This window comes from Papaver somniferum, chromosome 3 (assembly GCF_003573695.1).
Source record: "Papaver somniferum cultivar HN1 chromosome 3, ASM357369v1, whole genome shotgun sequence".
In the NCBI taxonomy this organism is placed as follows: domain Eukaryota; kingdom Viridiplantae; phylum Streptophyta; class Magnoliopsida; order Ranunculales; family Papaveraceae; genus Papaver; species Papaver somniferum.
This window is the reverse complement of record NC_039360.1, coordinates 80146271-80165942: the sequence shown is the minus strand read 5'-3', so window position 1 is coordinate 80165942 and position 19672 is coordinate 80146271. Positions and strand designations below refer to the sequence as shown.

General features: G+C 37.3%; 1 protein-coding gene across 5 annotated transcripts; it reads left to right on the top strand.

Annotated features, from left to right (window-relative positions):
* The first annotated feature begins 9667 nt into the window (after window positions 1–9667).
* On the top strand, window positions 9668–19178 carry LOC113356616 (non-lysosomal glucosylceramidase-like). Of its 5 annotated transcripts, none has more exons than XM_026599800.1 (20): window positions 9668–9757; window positions 10500–10578; window positions 10906–11016; window positions 13360–13416; window positions 13529–13599; window positions 13990–14089; window positions 14227–14297; window positions 14417–14517; window positions 14612–14715; window positions 14794–14847; window positions 14957–15012; window positions 15145–15183; window positions 15421–15565; window positions 15720–15901; window positions 16081–16148; window positions 16260–16332; window positions 16428–16489; window positions 16589–17504; window positions 17688–17978; window positions 18760–19178. In XM_026599800.1, exons 2-20 carry the CDS (start codon window positions 10534–10536, stop codon window positions 19046–19048), a joined length of 2835 nt encoding a protein of 944 aa, XP_026455585.1. In that variant the 5' UTR covers window positions 9668–9757; window positions 10500–10533; the 3' UTR covers window positions 19049–19178. The 5 variants fall into 5 exon arrangements, with proteins under 5 accessions (XP_026455585.1, XP_026455582.1, XP_026455583.1 ...); XM_026599797.1 differs by lacking the exon at window positions 9668–9757 and adding an exon at window positions 9761–9890; XM_026599798.1 differs by lacking the exon at window positions 9668–9757 and adding an exon at window positions 9846–9918.
* Window positions 19179–19672: the final 494 nt, after the last annotated feature.

Below are 19672 nucleotides of genomic sequence, written 5' to 3'. Positions count from 1 at the left end.
GAGCAAGTCGTGCAATCATCTGAAGGAGTTAACAAAATAGTGGATGGAAAATCGACCAAGTCTCCGCAGGATAAGCAACTGGTTTCAAACAAGATTTTCATTTCCCCACTATTTGATTCCATCAACTGTCACACTTCATGGGATCATGGTGTCTACAATTCCAGCAATATAAATAAGTCTCTGAAATCATGATTGAATATACAACGATCTCACGTCTCATAAACAACACGAGATTAACTCAACATCTGAGTAATTACTCTCAACAGAGATTCAATCATTCAGAACTTATCTTATTCATAATTCACAACACACCCACAATCTTTGACTACCATTGATTCCACACATTTCTCAGCTTCCCTCCTACAGATCAACCCATCCTCTCTTGTGACCGAATTTACTCTGGAACGGCCATTGTCTTGGTTTAGGCCGGAGTACTACAGATTGATCTCTCGAATTCAAAGCACTCCCTTCTTGCAGTGCATCTGTGTGAGGTTGAACATTTCGCTTGGTTCAAGGAGTCTCCTCCGTACGGTCATCTCCTCAATCCCGTGAGAACCAGCAAATCGTTTTGCCCCATCTACAATAGCATACAACTTTTGTCTCAAAGAATAGGAGATAAAATATATAGACTTTTGAGTGACAGATAAGTTCAAGTCTCCACATACCTTTTTGTCGAGAAGTTCCACCGGTTCCTTGAGTAGATCTTCTACTTGTATGATGAATCGCCATGAAGTCCTTGAGCTCAACTACACTTACTATCCTAGTCCGAGACTTAGCTATAAGAGACTAGAAATCAAGACTTATACTTTTGATCACTAACATTGACAAACATGCTTGAGATAGCAACGCATCCGAGTTTGACTGAGCAGTGCTCTAACAAAACGGTTCGCTGGTTTTTTAGGGAGGTGAAGAGACGAGCGTGTTGCCGAGACTCCTCAACCGAGCAAACTGCTTAACCTCACTCAGATGCACTGCAAAGGGAGTGCTTAGATTCAAGAGATCAATCTGTAGGACTCCGGCCTAAAACAACTCAATGGCCGTTCCAGAGTCAATTCGGTCGCAAAGAGGGAGATGGGTTGATCTGTAGGAGGGAAGCTGGAAATTGTGTGGGATCAATGATGATCAAGAATTGTGGATGTGTTGAAGGTTTCTGCAATTTTTGGTGAACTGATGAGTTCGAATAAGTTCTGATAGATTGATGAATCCTTGAGAGTAGTTACTCGAGAAATTCAACAATTGTTGATAGCTCGTGATCCTTCATTGTCTCAATCATGGATTCAAAGACTTATTTATATTGTCAGAGTCGTGAACACCTTGATCCCTGTAAGTGTGATGGTTTCTTGAGTGAAAGAGTGGGAAAGTTGGAGATCGTGGTGAAACCAGTTCCAGATTGTGCGTAGACTTGGTTGATCATTTACCCGCTACTTTGCTAACTCCTTCAACCGTTGACACGACTTACTCACATTTCTCGTTGTGGATGAATCCACGTGCTGTAGGCCGCCAGACCAAAACCCTAATTGATATCCCCCAATTTGACGTGATTGATGTCTCAAGAATCGTGGAGTCTGCATGATAGACGTGTATTAATTAGTCAGTTGTTGACTGATTAGATAATGAGTATAGGTTTTGTTGAATCGAGCATGAGTGATGAATGCTCAGCGATTCATGGATCGAACATGTAGTTCTCTGAAATGATGTCAATATTGTAGATTCAGTGATGAATTATTGACCAGAGCGACTGAGCAAGTATTGCTCAATTCGGCGAATTACTGAATATTGAGAATTTGACGAGCAACTGAGCAAGTATTGCTCAATTCGACAAATTAATGATTATTGATAATTTGACGTGCAATTGAGCAAGTATTGCTCAATTTGACAAATTACTGATAAATTACTAAATATTGATAACTGGATCAATATTCGAGCAACTGAGCAAGTATTGCTCAATTCGACGAATTACTGATAAATTACTAAATATTGATAGTTGGATCAATATTTGAGCAACTGAGCAAGTATTGCTCAATTCGACGAATTATTTATTGGTAGCGTGACCCAATAAAATATTAAAATATTGGTAGATTACCAAATATTATATGATTAATTCAGATGTTGATTGCTGAATCAACATAAATTCATTAGTGTTTGAATCTTGCTCAGAATGATGATTCGTGGAGCATTTATTCGAAACCCTAATTTCAGATCAATTATCTGTTAATTGATGAATCGCTGAAAATAGGTCATGAGTGATAGAGGGACCGACCACATAGAATGATGGGCGTCCATGTGGTGTCCAGTGCTCGAGTGAGCATGCACCAGAGTCCTGATAAGCACGAAAGTGCGACGCATTTTAACCCATAAATACATTGGCTAGGACTCATTATTTCTCTAATAAACTTGTTTTAAGTCTTTTCAAGGAAATAAGCTCTTATGGAGAAAGTTGCTCGAAAAGTGGTTTTTGCACCCCGGAGGACACGTGTTATTCGGACTCTCACTGTTGGTTAAGGGGCACCTCAATTACTAAGGGGAACCTCAATTACTAAGGGGAACCTATTTCTAAAGGGACACCGGAACAGGATAAGGGGGAGGTCATCTTCTTCCTTTTGAATTTGAAAAATGGTGGGAAAAACTGGTTTTCAATGGAACAGAATTAGGGTTTCGGTTTTGGAGGTGTTTGGGTGAAATTAAAGCGCTGAAATCAAATGGGTTTGTTCCTAGAACCTAAACAGGGATGGTAATGTGCTCTGAATCAGTTAAGATGGGCTGGATAATCACGGATTGATGAAAACAGGAAGAACATAAATTGGCGGGAAAACTGGTTATTGAACTGCCGGAATTAGGGTTTTGATTTCGGAGCTGTTCTAGGGAGATTCAATGGCTGAAATTGTTTGGGTATCTTCCTTTGGGCCTAACAGAATTGGTAAGGCTGCTTGAACCAACCAGAATTGGTTAGAATAGAAGGTTTGAAGAAAGCAGGGGATGGAGTTAATTGCGAAATTCTGTGAAGATATTGGAGGAGTTCGGTGGAGATTTAATCGCTGGAATTAGTTGGGAATATCCTTTTTAGTCAAAACATGATTGGTATGAGGCTTAGAAACGTAAAACAAGGGCTGTGTACGTGGATTTTATAAAACATGGAAGTTATGTGTTTGCCTCATGAAAACAGAGTTTGGAGTATGACTAGGGATTATTAGGCGAAGTTTGGCGTGTTTTTACCACTCAATGAGGTGTCTACTCAAATATCAGACGCGTGAAAGAGAGAAAGTGGGAAGGAAATCCCGTAGCATGGAAAGAAAAATGAAGAAAATATTTTCTATTTACTGTCGAATATTTGGAGTAACTGCACAGAGATTTGATGCGCCTGTGAAGTATAAATAGGCTGATGGCATTCCAAAGAAGAGGATGGAGAGTTAGGGGATGGAATAGAGGTGAGAATCGGGAGTTTGAGGCAGAGACTGAGGGTAAAAGAGAAGGTTGCAGAGTGAATCATCACCTGCAGGAAGAATAAGCCACGAAGAAAATAAGACTGTAAACTGCAGTCGTTATTTCTAGTGTCTTATTTTTCCAACATCCTAGCGTCTTACATTTTGTAACATTCCATTGTAACAAGTAGCTTCAGTTTGCAACAAATATTGTTCTGTAACGCCTATACAGCGTTGCAGATTCATTGTTTTATTAATAAAAACACCATTTGAGCTATAAATCATATTTGTTGAGTGTGTTTTTAACATGGGAAGCTAGACACTAACACTGGGTCGACGGAGGAATCCGGACTTCATAATGGATGAATTTGTTTTATTTTCTATTTTACTTTTGCACTTAATTAAAATAAAATTATGATTTGAAAAAATTAGTTATTATTTTATTAGATGGGTCATGCTTGCTTAGATGTTTGATATCCCATGCTTACGATTTATAACTAATGTTTGGAGAATCTACCTTGGCAAGAATAAGAGTCGATGTTGTTTTATTTGTCGAGCGATAATTGTTTGAGAATGAATATAATTGAACCTATTGATATGAGTTTGGCCGAATCCTAGACCCAGTAACTCTCTATTTTATTCCTTTAAAATTACTCTTAACAAGTCTTAGAGTTCGAATCTATTTACCACGACAACAAATTAAAAATCATAATCAGGTCCTCAGTTGGAGGATTGGTGAAAGAATGATGATTAAATGTCGGTTTCATCGTTTATTGAAATATTGCTGGATTCAACATTAGGTGATAATACCCAAGTATGGATGATGGGGACTGACCAAGAGGGCATGAAACCGGTTCTTGGTGGTCACGGGACCAGCTGTTGGTCGTTTGAGCAATCCCCGGGTTGGTTGGAGAGAATTTGGGCCCAATATGAGCAATTGAGCAAATTAGGTCAGAATTATGAAAACGTGTGGGACCGGCTTTGTGCAATCCCTAGGGATGAATACGGTCGGCCATGAAGACATGCACGTGTTGTCGTGGTGCCCGTGTCTCCGTACTGAGAGTTTCAGTATTTTCTGACGTGTGTTCGAGCAACATTGTGAATTTTCATAAGAGTTTCATCTTGACTGAAATTCTTGATTTTTGTTGGAATGAGCATGTATGCTCAATTGATCAATATTTTGTAAATATTAAAATAAGAGTATTTTAACATTTAAAATTGCCGTGAGAGGCTAGCCGGTCGTGTGACCATGTTGGCTTTTGGGTTTTCATGATTCGAGCAAAATTTGAGAAATTACGACGAAATCATGATTTTTGCTCAAACCAAGGAGTTTCATGAATTGAGGAAAATAATAATTATAAAAGACTAGGGATTGCAAGGTGTGGGACCGGGCACGGTTAGGGCATGGCCGGCCGGCTATGTTGCCCGGTCCTGCATACCTTTTCCTATTTTATAATATTATTTTTCATGAATCCGTGAAGTTATGGAGAATCCATGAGTTTTCGTTGAAACGGAGGAGTTTCATGAGTTTAGGGAATAATAATTATAAAAAGCTAGGGATTGTGAGGTGTGGGACCGGCCACGGCTTGGGCATGGCCGGCCTGCTAGGTTACCCTGTCCCGCATACCTTTTCCTATTTTATAATATTATTTTCATGAATCCGAGAAGTTACGGAGAATCCATGAGTTTTGCTCAAACAAGGAAAGTTGCTAAAATCAAGGATTTGTCATGAGTTCATGAAAATAACAAAATAGGGAAAAATAATGGAAGAGGCATGGGACCGGCCACAGCTAGGGAACGGCCGGCCAGCCGGTGGGCCCGGCCCATGGCGCCTCTTATTATTTTATTATTATTTATTGTTTTCTCTTGTTTTGCGTAGGATTCCTCATCTGTCCATATTTTTGAATGCTCGTTTGTGCATCCGGGTGCTCAGTCGTGCATCATTGTCGAGTACACTTGCACCATTTTTGTGGGGCTTACTCAGTGATGGTCCAGATGCCCGGTTGTTGAGTATTTATTATTGGTTTATGAAATTCAGTGGAGAATAATTCATGAAACTGAATAATAAAATGAGTAGTTGTTTTATTATCAATTCATATGATCAGCTGTGGATTCGACCATGAATTCAGAATAATAAAATTACCTATTACCATTCCATGAGATCAGCCGTGGATTCGATCATGAAATCGGATTAACGAGATAATATAGTCGTTTATTGCCATTCCATGAGATCAAGCCGTGGATTCGATCATGAAATCGGGGAAAAAGATAATTGTTTATTGTCATTCCATGGGATCAGGCCGTGGATTCGACCATGGAATAGGAGCAAAAATAGATCATTTTTGGGAATTCAGTGGTGAATGTCATGGCAGAATTAATCTATTGCAGAAGGATATTAGCCAGTTAAAGTGTCATATCCGTTCTGAAAGTGCATAGTCAGGAGACAGCGAGTCGCCGAATCCTGAAGACGTTATTTCTCTCAATCTACGAAGAACCGTCTGGATCTATACACGGTCTCTCTACATAGTTAGGGAACAGTGAGTGTCACCGACGTCTTGAAGGTGTTGTTGCTCTCAATCTACGGAGAACCGCCCAATCGTTCTTATATGTAGAGGCGGGTCTCTCTCATGTAGTCAGGGAACAGTGAGTATCACCGACGTCCTGAACGCGTTGTTGCTCTCAATCTTACGGAGAACCGCCCAATTACGTTATTCTACATAGATGACATGATGAAACGCGTGGCACCGAACGCTCATCTAGTGGATGCCTTTCAGGAAACATATTCATCATGTCTTCGTAAAATATGAATCATCACATGCCTGAAGCCAACATAGAAACATGCAGTATCATGATTTTACGGTTTTGTCCTTTGTTGAAAATCCACCATCAACATTAAGTCCCCTGCTTAGTGAGGGACAGTTATGTTCCGCAGTAAGCATTAAATGGTGATATCCTCGTTCTTTCTTCGTTCTGTTCGCATTTTCATGCACTACAAGATAGAGGTAAATCATTTATAATTTTTAACAAGCTTCACTTGGTTTTCAATCCTCTTTACTTGTTGTACTTCACTTTCTTATTCATTATAACACCCTTTGGCTTCTGATACGATGAGGGTACCAGGTGTAATACAGACTTAATCATTTCATTATGATCAAAGTTATTACAAACCTCGAAGGGAAGGATGATGTGTTCGTTGGTGCTAATACGTTTTCAGTTTCTTCAGAGTAAAACGAGCAAGTCTCAACGTTTCTAATGTTCCTAGTCTAACCTAACGAAGTTGACTCTAGTAATTTAATAAAACCGCTTCGAGTTCTGGAGCTAAAATATGATAACCAAACTTGACATAACAACGTTTGGCGGGTTCAACCGAGCAATGCTTTAACAACTTATTTTGGATGATTCAACCTAACTAGGGCAAATATATTTTTTTTATTATTATTATAAGGTAATTTACAAGAAATTATCAATTAAAAGTATGGGTTCGATACTAAAATTTGGTAAAGTATGCACTTATCAACTCGTTTGTTATTTGGAGATTTGAGACCCAATTCTTTGAAATCTAGTTGCATAATTCAGATGTAGGATGAAAAAGAAATTAATTTCCGAGGCTAGTGATCCATCTTGAATGATCAAGATCTCTGATTGGTTGTTTATTTTTTCTTATTTTTGAAAAAGAGGTTAAAATATATCGATAACTCTGATTTAGGAAATCAAGAACCTTATAGAGATGTTTCAACATCATTACAGGTTCATACAAATTATAGTATCTCCACCAATTCTGGCCTATTAATTCTATCTTTCCAAATCCAAGAACTATTTCATAGGGCCTTCTTTTCTCTCTCAAAGGAGAAAACAAAACATACAGGGCCAAACAAGTTTTGAAAACAAAAATAGTTTGTATCAAGGAACAAGCCAATGACTAGATCAGATCCAACCCAGTGTTTCTCATAACTTGTGTATAACATGGACCGTGGTTTTCAATTTTGATTTCCTATTGCAATCAAGGTGACAATAACCCAAGTAATAACAGTAGCCAAAGTAGTAACCAAAGTAGCAGGGGTAGTAATAGCAGCAATATCTGAAATAGTAGTGGTAGTCTGTATCGGTCTGTAAAGGTCTGGAACGGATTGAATCGGGATGTGTTAACAGTTGCAGTGATAAATGAACTTGTTGATGATGATCTTGATCTAATTGTTCTTGTCTTAGATTCCATAGATTGAGTGTTGTTGTTCTTGTTGTTGTTGGTGATTGATTCTTTCTACATAAATCCATTTCCTCTCACTTTAATTAGCCAACTCTTCAGTTTATTGAAGATGAACAACAAAAACCCAAATACTATATTAAACCCAAATCTAAAACATATAATAAAAAGCCTAAAAAACTCCCACTGAAATCAGAATTAGGGTATACACATATAATCAAAACCTGAAAAACTCTTATTGAAATCAGAACTAAGGTATAAGGAAGCCCTAGAAGATGAAATCAACAAAGGAAATTAGGAAACTATGGAATAAAAGTGAAAAAGAAAAACTTAAATCGAACCTAAATATAGAAGATATCTGATGCAAACCGAAATCTAAATAAAAATATTAAAATCAAAGTACATCAAGAAGATTAAATTGGGTTGAGCTTCTCCTACTCAGAAGAAGGTTAAAGTTTCTGTGGCTGAAAGGTTTTCGAAGAGAAAGAGGAGAAAGAAAAGAGATAGGTTTTCGAAGAGAAAGAGGAGAAAGAAAAGATATAGTCGAAAATGAAATATTTTTGTGTTTTAGCCGTGGAATCTAACCCAAACCTTTATATGTTTTAGAGATTAATTGTCTGTTTATGCACAATATCTCTTATGAATACTCAACCAAAGTGAGAGTGTTTGTTGAAGATTTAATGGAGATTAGAAGTGAGAGAAGATGTAAATAGAAATGAGTTATAGTCGTGGTTGTTGGATGATATAACCGTTCGTGTCTGTGTTATGGCCGAGCTACAAAGATATGGCTGCATAGTAGTCCTTGGACCATGATAGACAAATGCCCCATTTTGCCCATTTACCCATCAAGTTTGCCAATCCTAATGGCCTCATAGTTGGCAAGTTATCTAGAACTCTATCGGACTTGCGCTAACCCGTGACAAAAAGTCTTCATTTCGTTATCAGTCAATATTTTTTTTTTGAAGGAAAAAAGAGGATGAACCTCTTTAGATTAAATTAATTGGAAGCCATGAACAGGCTAATTCAAGTACATCGAATAGATACAACAAAGAAGTACAAAAGCAAAATACTACGACAACATAGGAATTGTAATATAACAAACATACATAATTGTTGATCATAGAAGTAATCGATGTAATCGGAGGGATGGTGTTTCGATTCTGCATCCACCATTTGGAAAATTCTTCTTCTTCATTAAGAGAAAATCCTTTGTAAAAAGAATAATTTCTACTAAACATCATTATCATAACCAATTCAAGTAGCCATTGATCTTGTTTGATTGAATCTTGATCATAGTCACACCGAAATTGATTGCCTTCGAAGATATACTTGAATATATCATCGAGTTCCAATTGAACTGCCCGACGGCTATAGAAAATCGCACTAATGGCGAATACTGCATGACATAGAGCAGCCATGAGATATCAACAGAAAAACTAAAAAATAAAACAAACCCTAAAACCTAAAACCACAAATAATGTGATTTTTTTATTGAAAACATAAAAGACTAATTACACAAATCCAAATCTACTCGGAATATCTGATATCTAGGTTCAGAGATGGAGAAGATGGAAGAACATAAGTTATAGAATTATTTGGAAAATACGGTTATTCATAGTATATAAATTCAGTCACTAGTGAGATAGTACGTCGTAGTTTAAAAAACAGCTCCAATGTTCATTTCAGTTATGTCCATGATCTCGTATTCTCTTCAACTTGGCCATCATTACCTAATAGTACCTTGTTTTACCGAAAGTAACATTTACATGAAAACAGGCGTAAGTCATTATCACATTCCAATAGTTCGATACACAAGTTTCCCACTTGTCCAATGAAAAATAGGATACTGATATGGATTCAAAGTAATACATTGCGTAGAAAAATGTAACATTCACCATACAACATACCACATCACGTCATAATTCGATATAAATGGCATAATTATAATACTATTACAGATCCGCGACGTCAAAAGAAGCCAAAAAAATGAGCCGTCAGTCCAGGCAGAAACAAATGGTTCCTGTTGTAAACTAAACACCCAATTGCATCCCGTCCAACTAAAACGGAGGAGAAAACTAACAAACTCGTTTCCCCTCCCCCAACTACTTCCGAAAGCTAACCAAACATGGCACTCAACGTAAGAAGTTACTACAACTAACTCTGCTCATCTCCTATTCCTATTCCTCATTATAATATCTTTCTCCCCGTTCCCATTGGTGCTTCTCTCTTGACTTTCTCTCTCCCTCCCTCTTTCTCCAGGAATTAGTGAGGTTTTTCTTTTCTTTTCTTTCTTTAAAGGTTATTCTCTATAATTAGTAATCACTACTTTTCATTTGTTGTTTATCCTGATCATCCTGTGAGTGATCTTCGATATGAATTGTTTGAAATGAAGTTACTTTTTTTTAGTGATCTTCTAATCATTGTTTTTTTCTCCTATCTTTAATCTTACTCAATCTTGATTTCATTTTACTTTTCTTATTTAACCCATTTTTGTTCAATCAAATTACTCGACTATCACTGTCTTTTCTCTATCAGTAAATAATAAAGTTCGTACCTTTTTATGTTTTTGATTGATTTTTGTTATGAATTTCTATAGTGATGTTAAAATTAAGATGTTTAGAAATTTGGGTCAGTGAACTTATTTGATCCACCACGAGAACTGATGGGATATTCTTCAATGAGTTGGTCTAATTTTGATTGCTGTAACTCTGTGTAAAGATTTATGACTCCACAATTGTCCGAAAAACAACACAACCCTTTATGGTTTCAATTCTAGTATAACTTTGTAATTCAGAAATTGTTCATTTTGGGGTTTGCTGCATACAATTCGTTCATTCCCACCCTCGACTTACTTATCTGTGATTGTTTCATTTGTGTAGTAGTTGTACTTAGTTGATTGGCAAAGGCAAGAAGATGGACAATGGTTCTCAAGGACAGGATTATTCTTCTAATGATGAGGTACATTTTTCTTTTCTTTTTTTGCTTGTTTGTAAGTTTCAATGTGATTATTCTGGTAGTTCCTCTTTTTCGGTTTTATGTTTTACTGCATTCTTGTGCTCTTTTTCAATTTTTCAATGAAAAAGCTTGTATGGGTCAACTTATGGACTTATGATCATATGGACGAACTCGCATGGTTTTACATGTATAATCTCCTGAATTATTAATCTGAAATGATTTTCTTTGTTTTTCATGGTAACATGTTTAGTATGACATTCGTGATAGGGTAATGTATAATTTTGCTTCAGGACACAGATCATCACAATCTTTTTTCCTCCATCTATCCAGGTCAAGGCTGATGCTGGACCACCTGCCTCCTTGACATGGCAAAGAAAACTAAGCAGTGAAGGAAATGCTCCTGTAGAGTTCAGGCCCAAATTGCATGAGATGATTCACATGGTATGTGGTCATCTTTAAAGTATTCTTTTCTTTTGCTAGATCGGTGATGGCACCTGTTATGCGTGCGCGCTTGCTGCTGAGTATTATGCTCATGACATTTTTGTCTACTGAGTATTACGCACTAGTGTAAGGTGAAATTATTGTCTGCTGAGTGACTTAGTATTATGCTCATGACATGCTATTAGGCGGCTATGACGCCAGTGTAAACAATTTAGGTGAACTTTTAGTTATGTTTGAGAAATTGGAATAGTACATACTAATGCGTCATCCATGTGAATAGATCTGCATAAAGAAAATAAGCATGCTAGCAAAGATGATAGAAATTTACCGACGTAGCAACAATACAAAACAAGTAGACTAATTAATAGGGATTTTTTTGTGTTTGGCCCAGCGAGCTAAGTTGCAGCTTAGCCGGTGGGCTTACGATTTCTACTGATTAAGAAAGGTTCTTATGCTCATGCCATAATAGAACTTCATTGCTCTTTGTAATTGCAAAAGGCTCGTACATTTTTGGGTCATGTGATATACTTAACTCCTTACTCCAACTCCAATTGTGGTCGTAGTACCCTGGTTGGTTTATTCTTGATTTTTTTGCCCTCCTATTATTCAGAATATTTCTTTTAAATGCCCAAATATCTAGGATTTGAACACAGCTTTTATGGTGAATAGCACACAGATTTCCTCCCAACAGCATGAGCCTTACGATACCATCTCGCTTCTTATAATCAAAAGGTGGTGATGGGACGTACCTGAACTTCTCATCTGGCAGATCATAGGCGATAATCTTACTTCTCCGTTTTCTGCCAGTCCCACCCCACCAATGAATTGCTCCATTAACAAAGATGCCTGGTGAATAGAATCTGTAATGGAAGTTTTCTTTCTTTCTCCAGCCAAGCTGAGAGCCAAGAGTATATACCTCAACATGTCCCTGCTGCTGGTTTAAGTACTGGTAACTAATTCGAACAACCTTATACTTATTGATATAAGGAACGTACCCAAATCCAACTGTATGCCACCCTTGAAATTCTGGTACTTTAGAACCTGGAAGAACAAGAAATTCTCCAGTTATGGGATAACAAATAATACAAGAATGATTATTTGTGCCTTTGTTATGTGTGTGAAGACATACCAAACCATTGCATGAACCAACCATGTGATTATGAAGATTGTATGGCAGACTGTATTTTACATAGTCCAACTTTGCTAGTGTTTCTCTGGAGTAGTCTTTTTTGAGATTTACTTCATACTGATCCCCATAGTAGAGTTGTACTTGTTTATCTGATTCAGCCGACAGATTATTAGTGTCACCGAATGCAAAAAGGAGACCTGGTTTGCTTAAGGTGGATTCAATGGTTAAGCGAGAAAGTAAGTTTTCTAAAATCTCCGTGGGAATATCCTCCATGAAGATGATTTTGGTTCAAAAGAAACCGATATTGAAAAAATTCAATTAGGGTTTAGTAGATCCTTTTTTTTTTTAGCTTCTCTATTTTATAACCAAACTCTAGTGGAGTTACCAAGGGCAGATCCACAAGGAAGCACGGCCTTAGACTATGTAAGAGAACCCAAGTGATCTTGGACATGGTCATTGGGTGCAGTTAGAGTACCCAAAAACCACATTATAGATGTCCAGTGAATAGTTATGTCGCCTTTGAAATATTTGGTGATCAACTTTCAAATTCTAGCTTGCTATTAAAGGAAATTGATGACTATGTCAAGTTTTAAAGGAGCACAACTCAGTTATCTCAGCTCAAACTAAAACTGCAGTTTCTCAAGAGTCGAGACATTGGTCCAGACAAGAGTCATACTAAGGCGGTGGTAATTTTCCAAACTGCAGCTTAAAAGCTAAGTTAGCTCACCAAATATCTCAAAGTCAGCTCAAACTAAAACTGCAGCTTAAAACTGAAATTTCTGGTTTAACAGAGAATTCACTACACATAATATAATCTGGAGCCATGTACACTGCAAGTCCCAACACACTAACAAAGTAAGAATCACAATTCGTTTTGATACAGACTACAGTTATGAACAAACACCTACCACGAAATATATGCTTACTGCGTTCGGACTATTTTGTTAGTACTAGCTTAAGTTTGTTCAAGCACAAAAAGTCTAGCAATGCCGTAATCTGCAATTTTGGGATTCATGTCTATGTCTCATATTATTTTGTTAGCTTTGAGATCTCGATGGATGATTATAAGTTGAGACTCCTCGTGAAGATAGACAAGTCCTCTTGCACATTTATCGTCTTGTCCGTATCTTTCTTTCTTTTTGGTTTAAAAGCTATTTGTTGTACCTGAATATTAACCTCTAACTCTGCTTTTCTTTCTTTTTTTATTTGTGAAGGCTCCATTAGGAATTCGGCTCTGGCGTCATGTCAAACAAGAAATCTCTGACGGACATGTCTGTTCTTACTGATCAAATGAAGTTTTTGTTTGATTGGATTGATTACATATCAAATTGATAAAATATTTCAGTGACTTGTATCCTTATTTTGATACTGTTTGAATTTTAGGTGGCCGTGATAGATCCTTTCAACAAGCGCCTTGTCACAGCTTGTCATGGTGTTCCTTTAGGTGGTATTGGGTAGGGAATTTGTCCGGAGCCAAACATATAATTTATATCTATCTACATGATGTTTATGCTTGCCTTGTTTAAACTTTTTAACTTCTGTGCAACTGCAGAAAACTTGGACAGATTATGTGACTTAAGTTGAGCTTGAACCTAACTAGATTATAACCTTGACTGTGATTTGCAATTCAATGAACTATACTGCTGTTAACAACATATGGTATCTAAATTTCTAAAATATAACACAAGATATAACACCTTAGAGTCCAAAACAGACTAGAGATGTCGTGGTGGGGATTACTTAGAAAGAAGTTAGCATCCATTTTACTATTTAAAATACTATTCTCTTATTTGCAGAATGTAAAAGTTTCCATCTTGATATATTCCCTATGATTGAACCTTCAGTGCAGGAAGCATCGGAAGAAGTTATAAAGGGGAGTTTCAACGTTTCCAACTATTTCCTTCAGTATGTGAAGATGAACCTGTTTTAGCAAACCAATTTTCTGTAAGTTCAATTGAGCTCTTTATGTGATTGACACAATCCTTGATTGTGCATCTTCTACTAGAAATGTTCCATCATAGTGCATCCTTTATAGTATTCACTTCAAGTGTCTTAGTTTTGTCTGCAATTTCCTCTTTCAGGTATTCGTTTCTCGTTCAAGCGGTGAAAGATATTCTACTGTATTGTGCCCAAAGCCCACAAATGTATCACCGTAAGCCTCAACTGGTTCCTTCTTTGTTAATTTTGCGTTATTTTCAGTAGTGTATTTGAGTATGTGTACATCCAATATGTTCTATATTCAACCGTTTTCTTACTGAAAATCACATGTAGGGACAGCACAGCTTCTGGCATTGGATCTTGGGATTGGAACATGGAGGGAGAGAGTTCTACATACCATGCTTTATTTCCAAGGTCATGGACTGTTTATGAAGGTAATGTTCATCAACATGCAGATGCTTACACATTTATGACTCTCATGTAAGATATATTGTTGTAATTTACAGTTTCTTGCACTTCTCTATGCAGGTGAACCTGATCCCGAACTTAAGATAACTAGCCGTCAGATATCACCCTTCATTCCTCATAATTATAAACAGAGTAGCTTGCCTGTAGCAGTATTTACGTTCATGGTATGTGCCTACAGGAAGCCTCCCTCCCTCTCTCAGTCAAAGTAAGCCAAGCTCTAAGAACTGCTCATTTTTGTGTAGGTATTCAACTCTGGGAACACTGATGCAGATGTTACTTTGCTGTTCACATGGGCTGTAAGTTGAAATATTTATTCAGCATATTCTTCCACATAGTCCTGTTAGAAATTTCCGTAATAGAAAGTGTCATTAGCCATTCTGATCACTTTATTTCATACCTATGCAGAACTCTGTGGGTGGGAACTCTGGAGACTCTGGTAAACATATCAATTTAAAGATGCCGTAAGAAAATTCTTCTTGGCTTACTTTCAACATTCATTTTGGTAATTCATGTGTTTCAGCTTTAGATATATGGTTTGTTCCTTGATGTTTTTCGTCCAAATATCTAACTTCTAAGGTCTTTTTTTCTAATAGGACAAAAGATGGGGTGCGTGGAGTACTTCTTCATCACAAGTAAGCTTTTTTCTGCATACAATTTTAAAGAAGGTTTTAGAATTCTCGGTCTACTGTCGCATATGAGTTTCACGTAACACCCATCAAGGAATGATTTAACTGTTACCATTTATGCTAACATTGATGAACAGCTTCATGTGGGAAGGTGTCACAGGTTTGGCTTGTCATGATAGGTCTCTGCATGTAAGTTTAAATGCTGAATCAGATGAAGTTTATAATTCCTTTGTGTACATGCAGCACTGATAATGGGAAACCTCCAGTGACATTTGCCATAGCTGCTCAAGAGAAAGCTGATGTCAAGGTCTCTGAGTGTCCTCACTTCTTGATATCTGGAGAGTCAGAAGGTTTCACGGCAAAAGATATGTGGAATGAAATTAAAGAGGTAGGCTCCAGTTTTTCTTATTTTGTTTCACTGAAATGCATAAAAATACTGCCAGACCTTCAGTCTATCAGATAATGTCATTCCATTTTCTCCGTCTTTCTTTCTTCATATTTGTAAGAGCTTAATTTGTTGATTTCCTTTTTGTTTCTAATAGCATGGTTCCTTCGAAAATCTTGCTTCTGATGAGATGTCAATGCCTTCAGAGAAAGGATCTTCTGTTGGAGCTGCCATATCAGCTTCTTTGACTCTTCCACCAAACACTAGCCGAACTGTCTCTTTTTCATTAGCATGGGCCTGCCCTGAAGTAAGATTTTCAAGTGGGAATACTTATCACAGGTGCGTATTAGCCATTTTGCAAATGAATTTTTATCACTAAAAGTAACTTCCACATAGAGATCCCCTCTAGTAGGGTGGTAAAGTCGTTTGGTGGTGAATACGACCTGTGATCAAAACTTGTCTGACTACACAATAGGAAAAAAAGTTAAATTCCGCATGCTAATACACTTTATGAGCAGGCGATACACGACGTTTTACGGAAGTCATGGTAATGCAGCGGCAACTATTGCACGTGATGCTATTCTCGGTAATGATTCACAGTTTCTTAAGTCTTGTATTCAAATTGAATTTGTTTTTCCCGATTTCACTTTTATGTTCTAAACATCTTAACATCATTTAATTTTCCTCGGAAAAATAGAACATCACCAGTGGGAGTCTCAGATAGAAGCATGGCAAAGGCCTATTCTTGAAGATAAACGGCTTCCTGAATGGTGAGTTTAAATATAAAGTTTTACTGTACATATATAGCTGCTTTGTTTGCCAAATGATTCAAGAATTTCTTGATTTTTGTTTTCCGAGTGTGCAGGTACCCTGTAACATTATTCAACGAGCTTTACTATCTTAATGCTGGAGGAACAATTTGGACGGGTATTATTTAGGATGCAACCATACAAGAGAATTTCCAATCTCTCTCTCTTTTTTTTTCTCTTAAACACTGAGTCTAAATCTAACACTTCTCTTTTGCAGATGGATCACTTCCCTTGCAGAGTTTAGTAACTATTGCAAAAAGAAAGTTTTCCCTTGATAAATCAGATACCACAACTGTAAACTCTGAAAATACTATTGCAGTCGATATCCTTGAACGTATGACAACAGTACTTGAGCAAATACACTTACCAGTTGCATCAAATTCTGCTTTTGGACCAACTTTGCTTGAAAAAGGAGAAGAGAACATTGGCCAATTCCTTTATCTTGAAGGGATTGAATATCACATGTGGAACACTTATGATGTCCATTTCTACTCATCTTTTGCCTTAATCATGCTTTTCCCAAAACTTGAACTCAGCATACAAAGAGACTTCGCAGCGGCTGTGATGATGCATGATCCTGAAAGAGTGTTAATTCTAGATGATGGGAAATCGGCCCCAAGAAAGACTCTCGGTGCTGTTCCTCATGATCTTGGACTGAAAAATCCATGGTTTGAAGTAAATGCTTATAGCTTTTACAATACAGATAGGTGGAAAGATTTAAACCCTAAATTTGTTCTTCAAGTATATAGGGATGTGGTTGCAACAGGTGATAAATCATTTGCACAAGCAGTTTGGCCCGCCGTGTATATCGCAATGGCCTATATGGACCAATTCGATAAGGATGGTGATGGGATGATTGAGAATGAAGGGTTTCCGGATCAAACTTACGATGTATGGTCAGTTTCTGGGGTGAGTGCTTACAGTGGAGGCCTGTGGGTAGCGGCTTTGCAAGCTGCTTCAGCCTTGGCGCGCGAAGTAGGTGACAAGGCTTCAGAGGAACATTTTCTGCTCAAATTTCAGAAGGCGAAATCTGTATATAATGATCAATTGTGGAATGGTTCATACTTTAATTACGACAATAGTGGTGGCAGTTCGAGTTCATCAATTCAAGCTGATCAGTTGGCTGGGCAATGGTAAGTTGTAACAAAACCAAGGTTCTTAACAAAGTCATTGTAGCTACACAAAAATTGAATCTTTGATCATTTTGTCTCCGCGAATGACTGACGGTCAAATTATGCTTATAGTGTCATCTTAGTAAGTCACTAGTTATTTCCTTTTGTTGTACAAGTTAATAACTAAATGACTACTGGCTGCAGGTATTCTCGAGCGTGCCAATTATCGCCAATTGTTGACGAAGACAAAGCACAAAGTGCACTTGAGAAAGTTTATAATTTTAACGTGTTAAAGGTAAAGGATGGGAAACGAGGGGCTGTAAATGGGATGCGACCAGATGGGAAAGTAGATATGACAGCGATGCAGTCAAGAGAAATATGGACTGGGGTCACTTATGCTGTGGCTGCAACTATGATTCACGAAGGCCTAGAGGAAATTGGATTTAATACCGCAAGCGGTGTTCATGAAGCTTCATGGTCACTTGAAGGGCTTGGGTGAGTAGTCTTTGTTTATTTTTCATTCTCTTAAGTACTAACAGATTAGGAAATTTTAAGGTTCAGATCCCGTGCATTTCATAGATATTTCCTATTCTTCTAAATGGGAATGTCCACTTGGTCACAAATAAAATGTCTGCACATAATGAAACTCTGAAATGCAAAATATACCAAAATACAAATTTAGGCAAAATGGTTCAAAATGTGCAGGGTGCATGTGCATATTCTTCCTGGCAGTTGTTATTCATTCCCAACCAAGTATGAGTACAATCTTGTTCTCATAGACTACGCCTAATTTCAATTAGATACATTTCTTCACCAAGTCTGATTTTATTGGCACAAGAATATGCACATGCTGTGGTTTGTGGGCGTTTCTTTCACCTAAACTAAAAAACTGTGGAACTAAATGGTGCTCTAATCTGTTAGGTCTATGTGAGCTTACATTTGCTCCTTGTAAGTCTTTAATTGCGCGCTTGGATACACTTCCAGAAGTAGCTTTGTAACTTCTAGAAGTCAAAAAGCAAAAAGTCAGTTTGAGTGTGGAATTTCAGAACGACTTCTAGAAGCAGAAAAGTCGACTTTTTGTGAAGCAAAATATCTGGACTTACTGCCGCTTCTGACTTCTGCTTCTCCAGAAGCAGAAGTCATAAGTTGTTGTCAGAGGCTCACAACTTAGCACTTAAGCTCATGTTAGCGAAGAAAGATAGTGCATTAATTTTCATGCTTGCAACATACAAGTGTAAATCGATCAATTTAACATAGTTTCCTTTCCAAATTACAGGTACTCTTTTCAAACTCCTGAAGCTTGGGATACTGACGATAGGTATAGATCTTTGGCTTATATGAGGCCATTAGCTATATGGGCAATGCAGTGGGCTTTATCTCCACCAAAGCTATTCAAGGAAGCAGAAAAGATCGGAGAAGAGCCAGAAGTAAAAAAAGATCTTTCACTTCTCTTCAACAACCATGATGGATTTTCTAGAGTTGCAAATCTATTAAGAGTGCCAGAAGAGAAAGATACTCGAAGCTATGCCCAAACTTTTTATGATTACACCTGCAGGAGAAAATAGATATGATTATAATAATCAGCAACACTGAATCTCATTTGTTTTCTTAGTTATGTTGATGATTGTTATTCAAAATTGAAAAGAAAAATAAAAAAATGTATAGAACGATTGAAAATTGATGTGTCTATTTAAATAATTCCGAAAATTAATATATAACCCTAAACCCTTGTCTCTTTTGAATCAAGCACGTGAGACAAGATACACAACCAACACAAATTAAGTTGTGCTGGGATGAACAATAATCTGTCCACCATACCCTTCTTGAATGGAATTCCTAGAACCCTGTTTCACAGACTGTTTAGACCGTATGCTTTTCTCTAGTGGTCTAATTTTTTCTTTTGAAATTAACTTTTTTGGAGAAGAGATGAGATTACATACCTCAGACGACTTCTGAACAAGTTTGAGCTTGTTTGCTAATCGATTTGCTCTTCGTTGAAGTTTATTGACATATCTTATCTTATGTTTGTACTTGAAACATTTGGAGAGTTCATGATCATTGAGAGTACATTAAGACAATGTCAATATGGAGGATGGTTCAAACGTCATAGCTGTGCAGGATGCTAGACAAACAGTAGAATCTGAAAGATTAGAAATAGAATTTCCAGTATACAAAGATAAATCCATTTT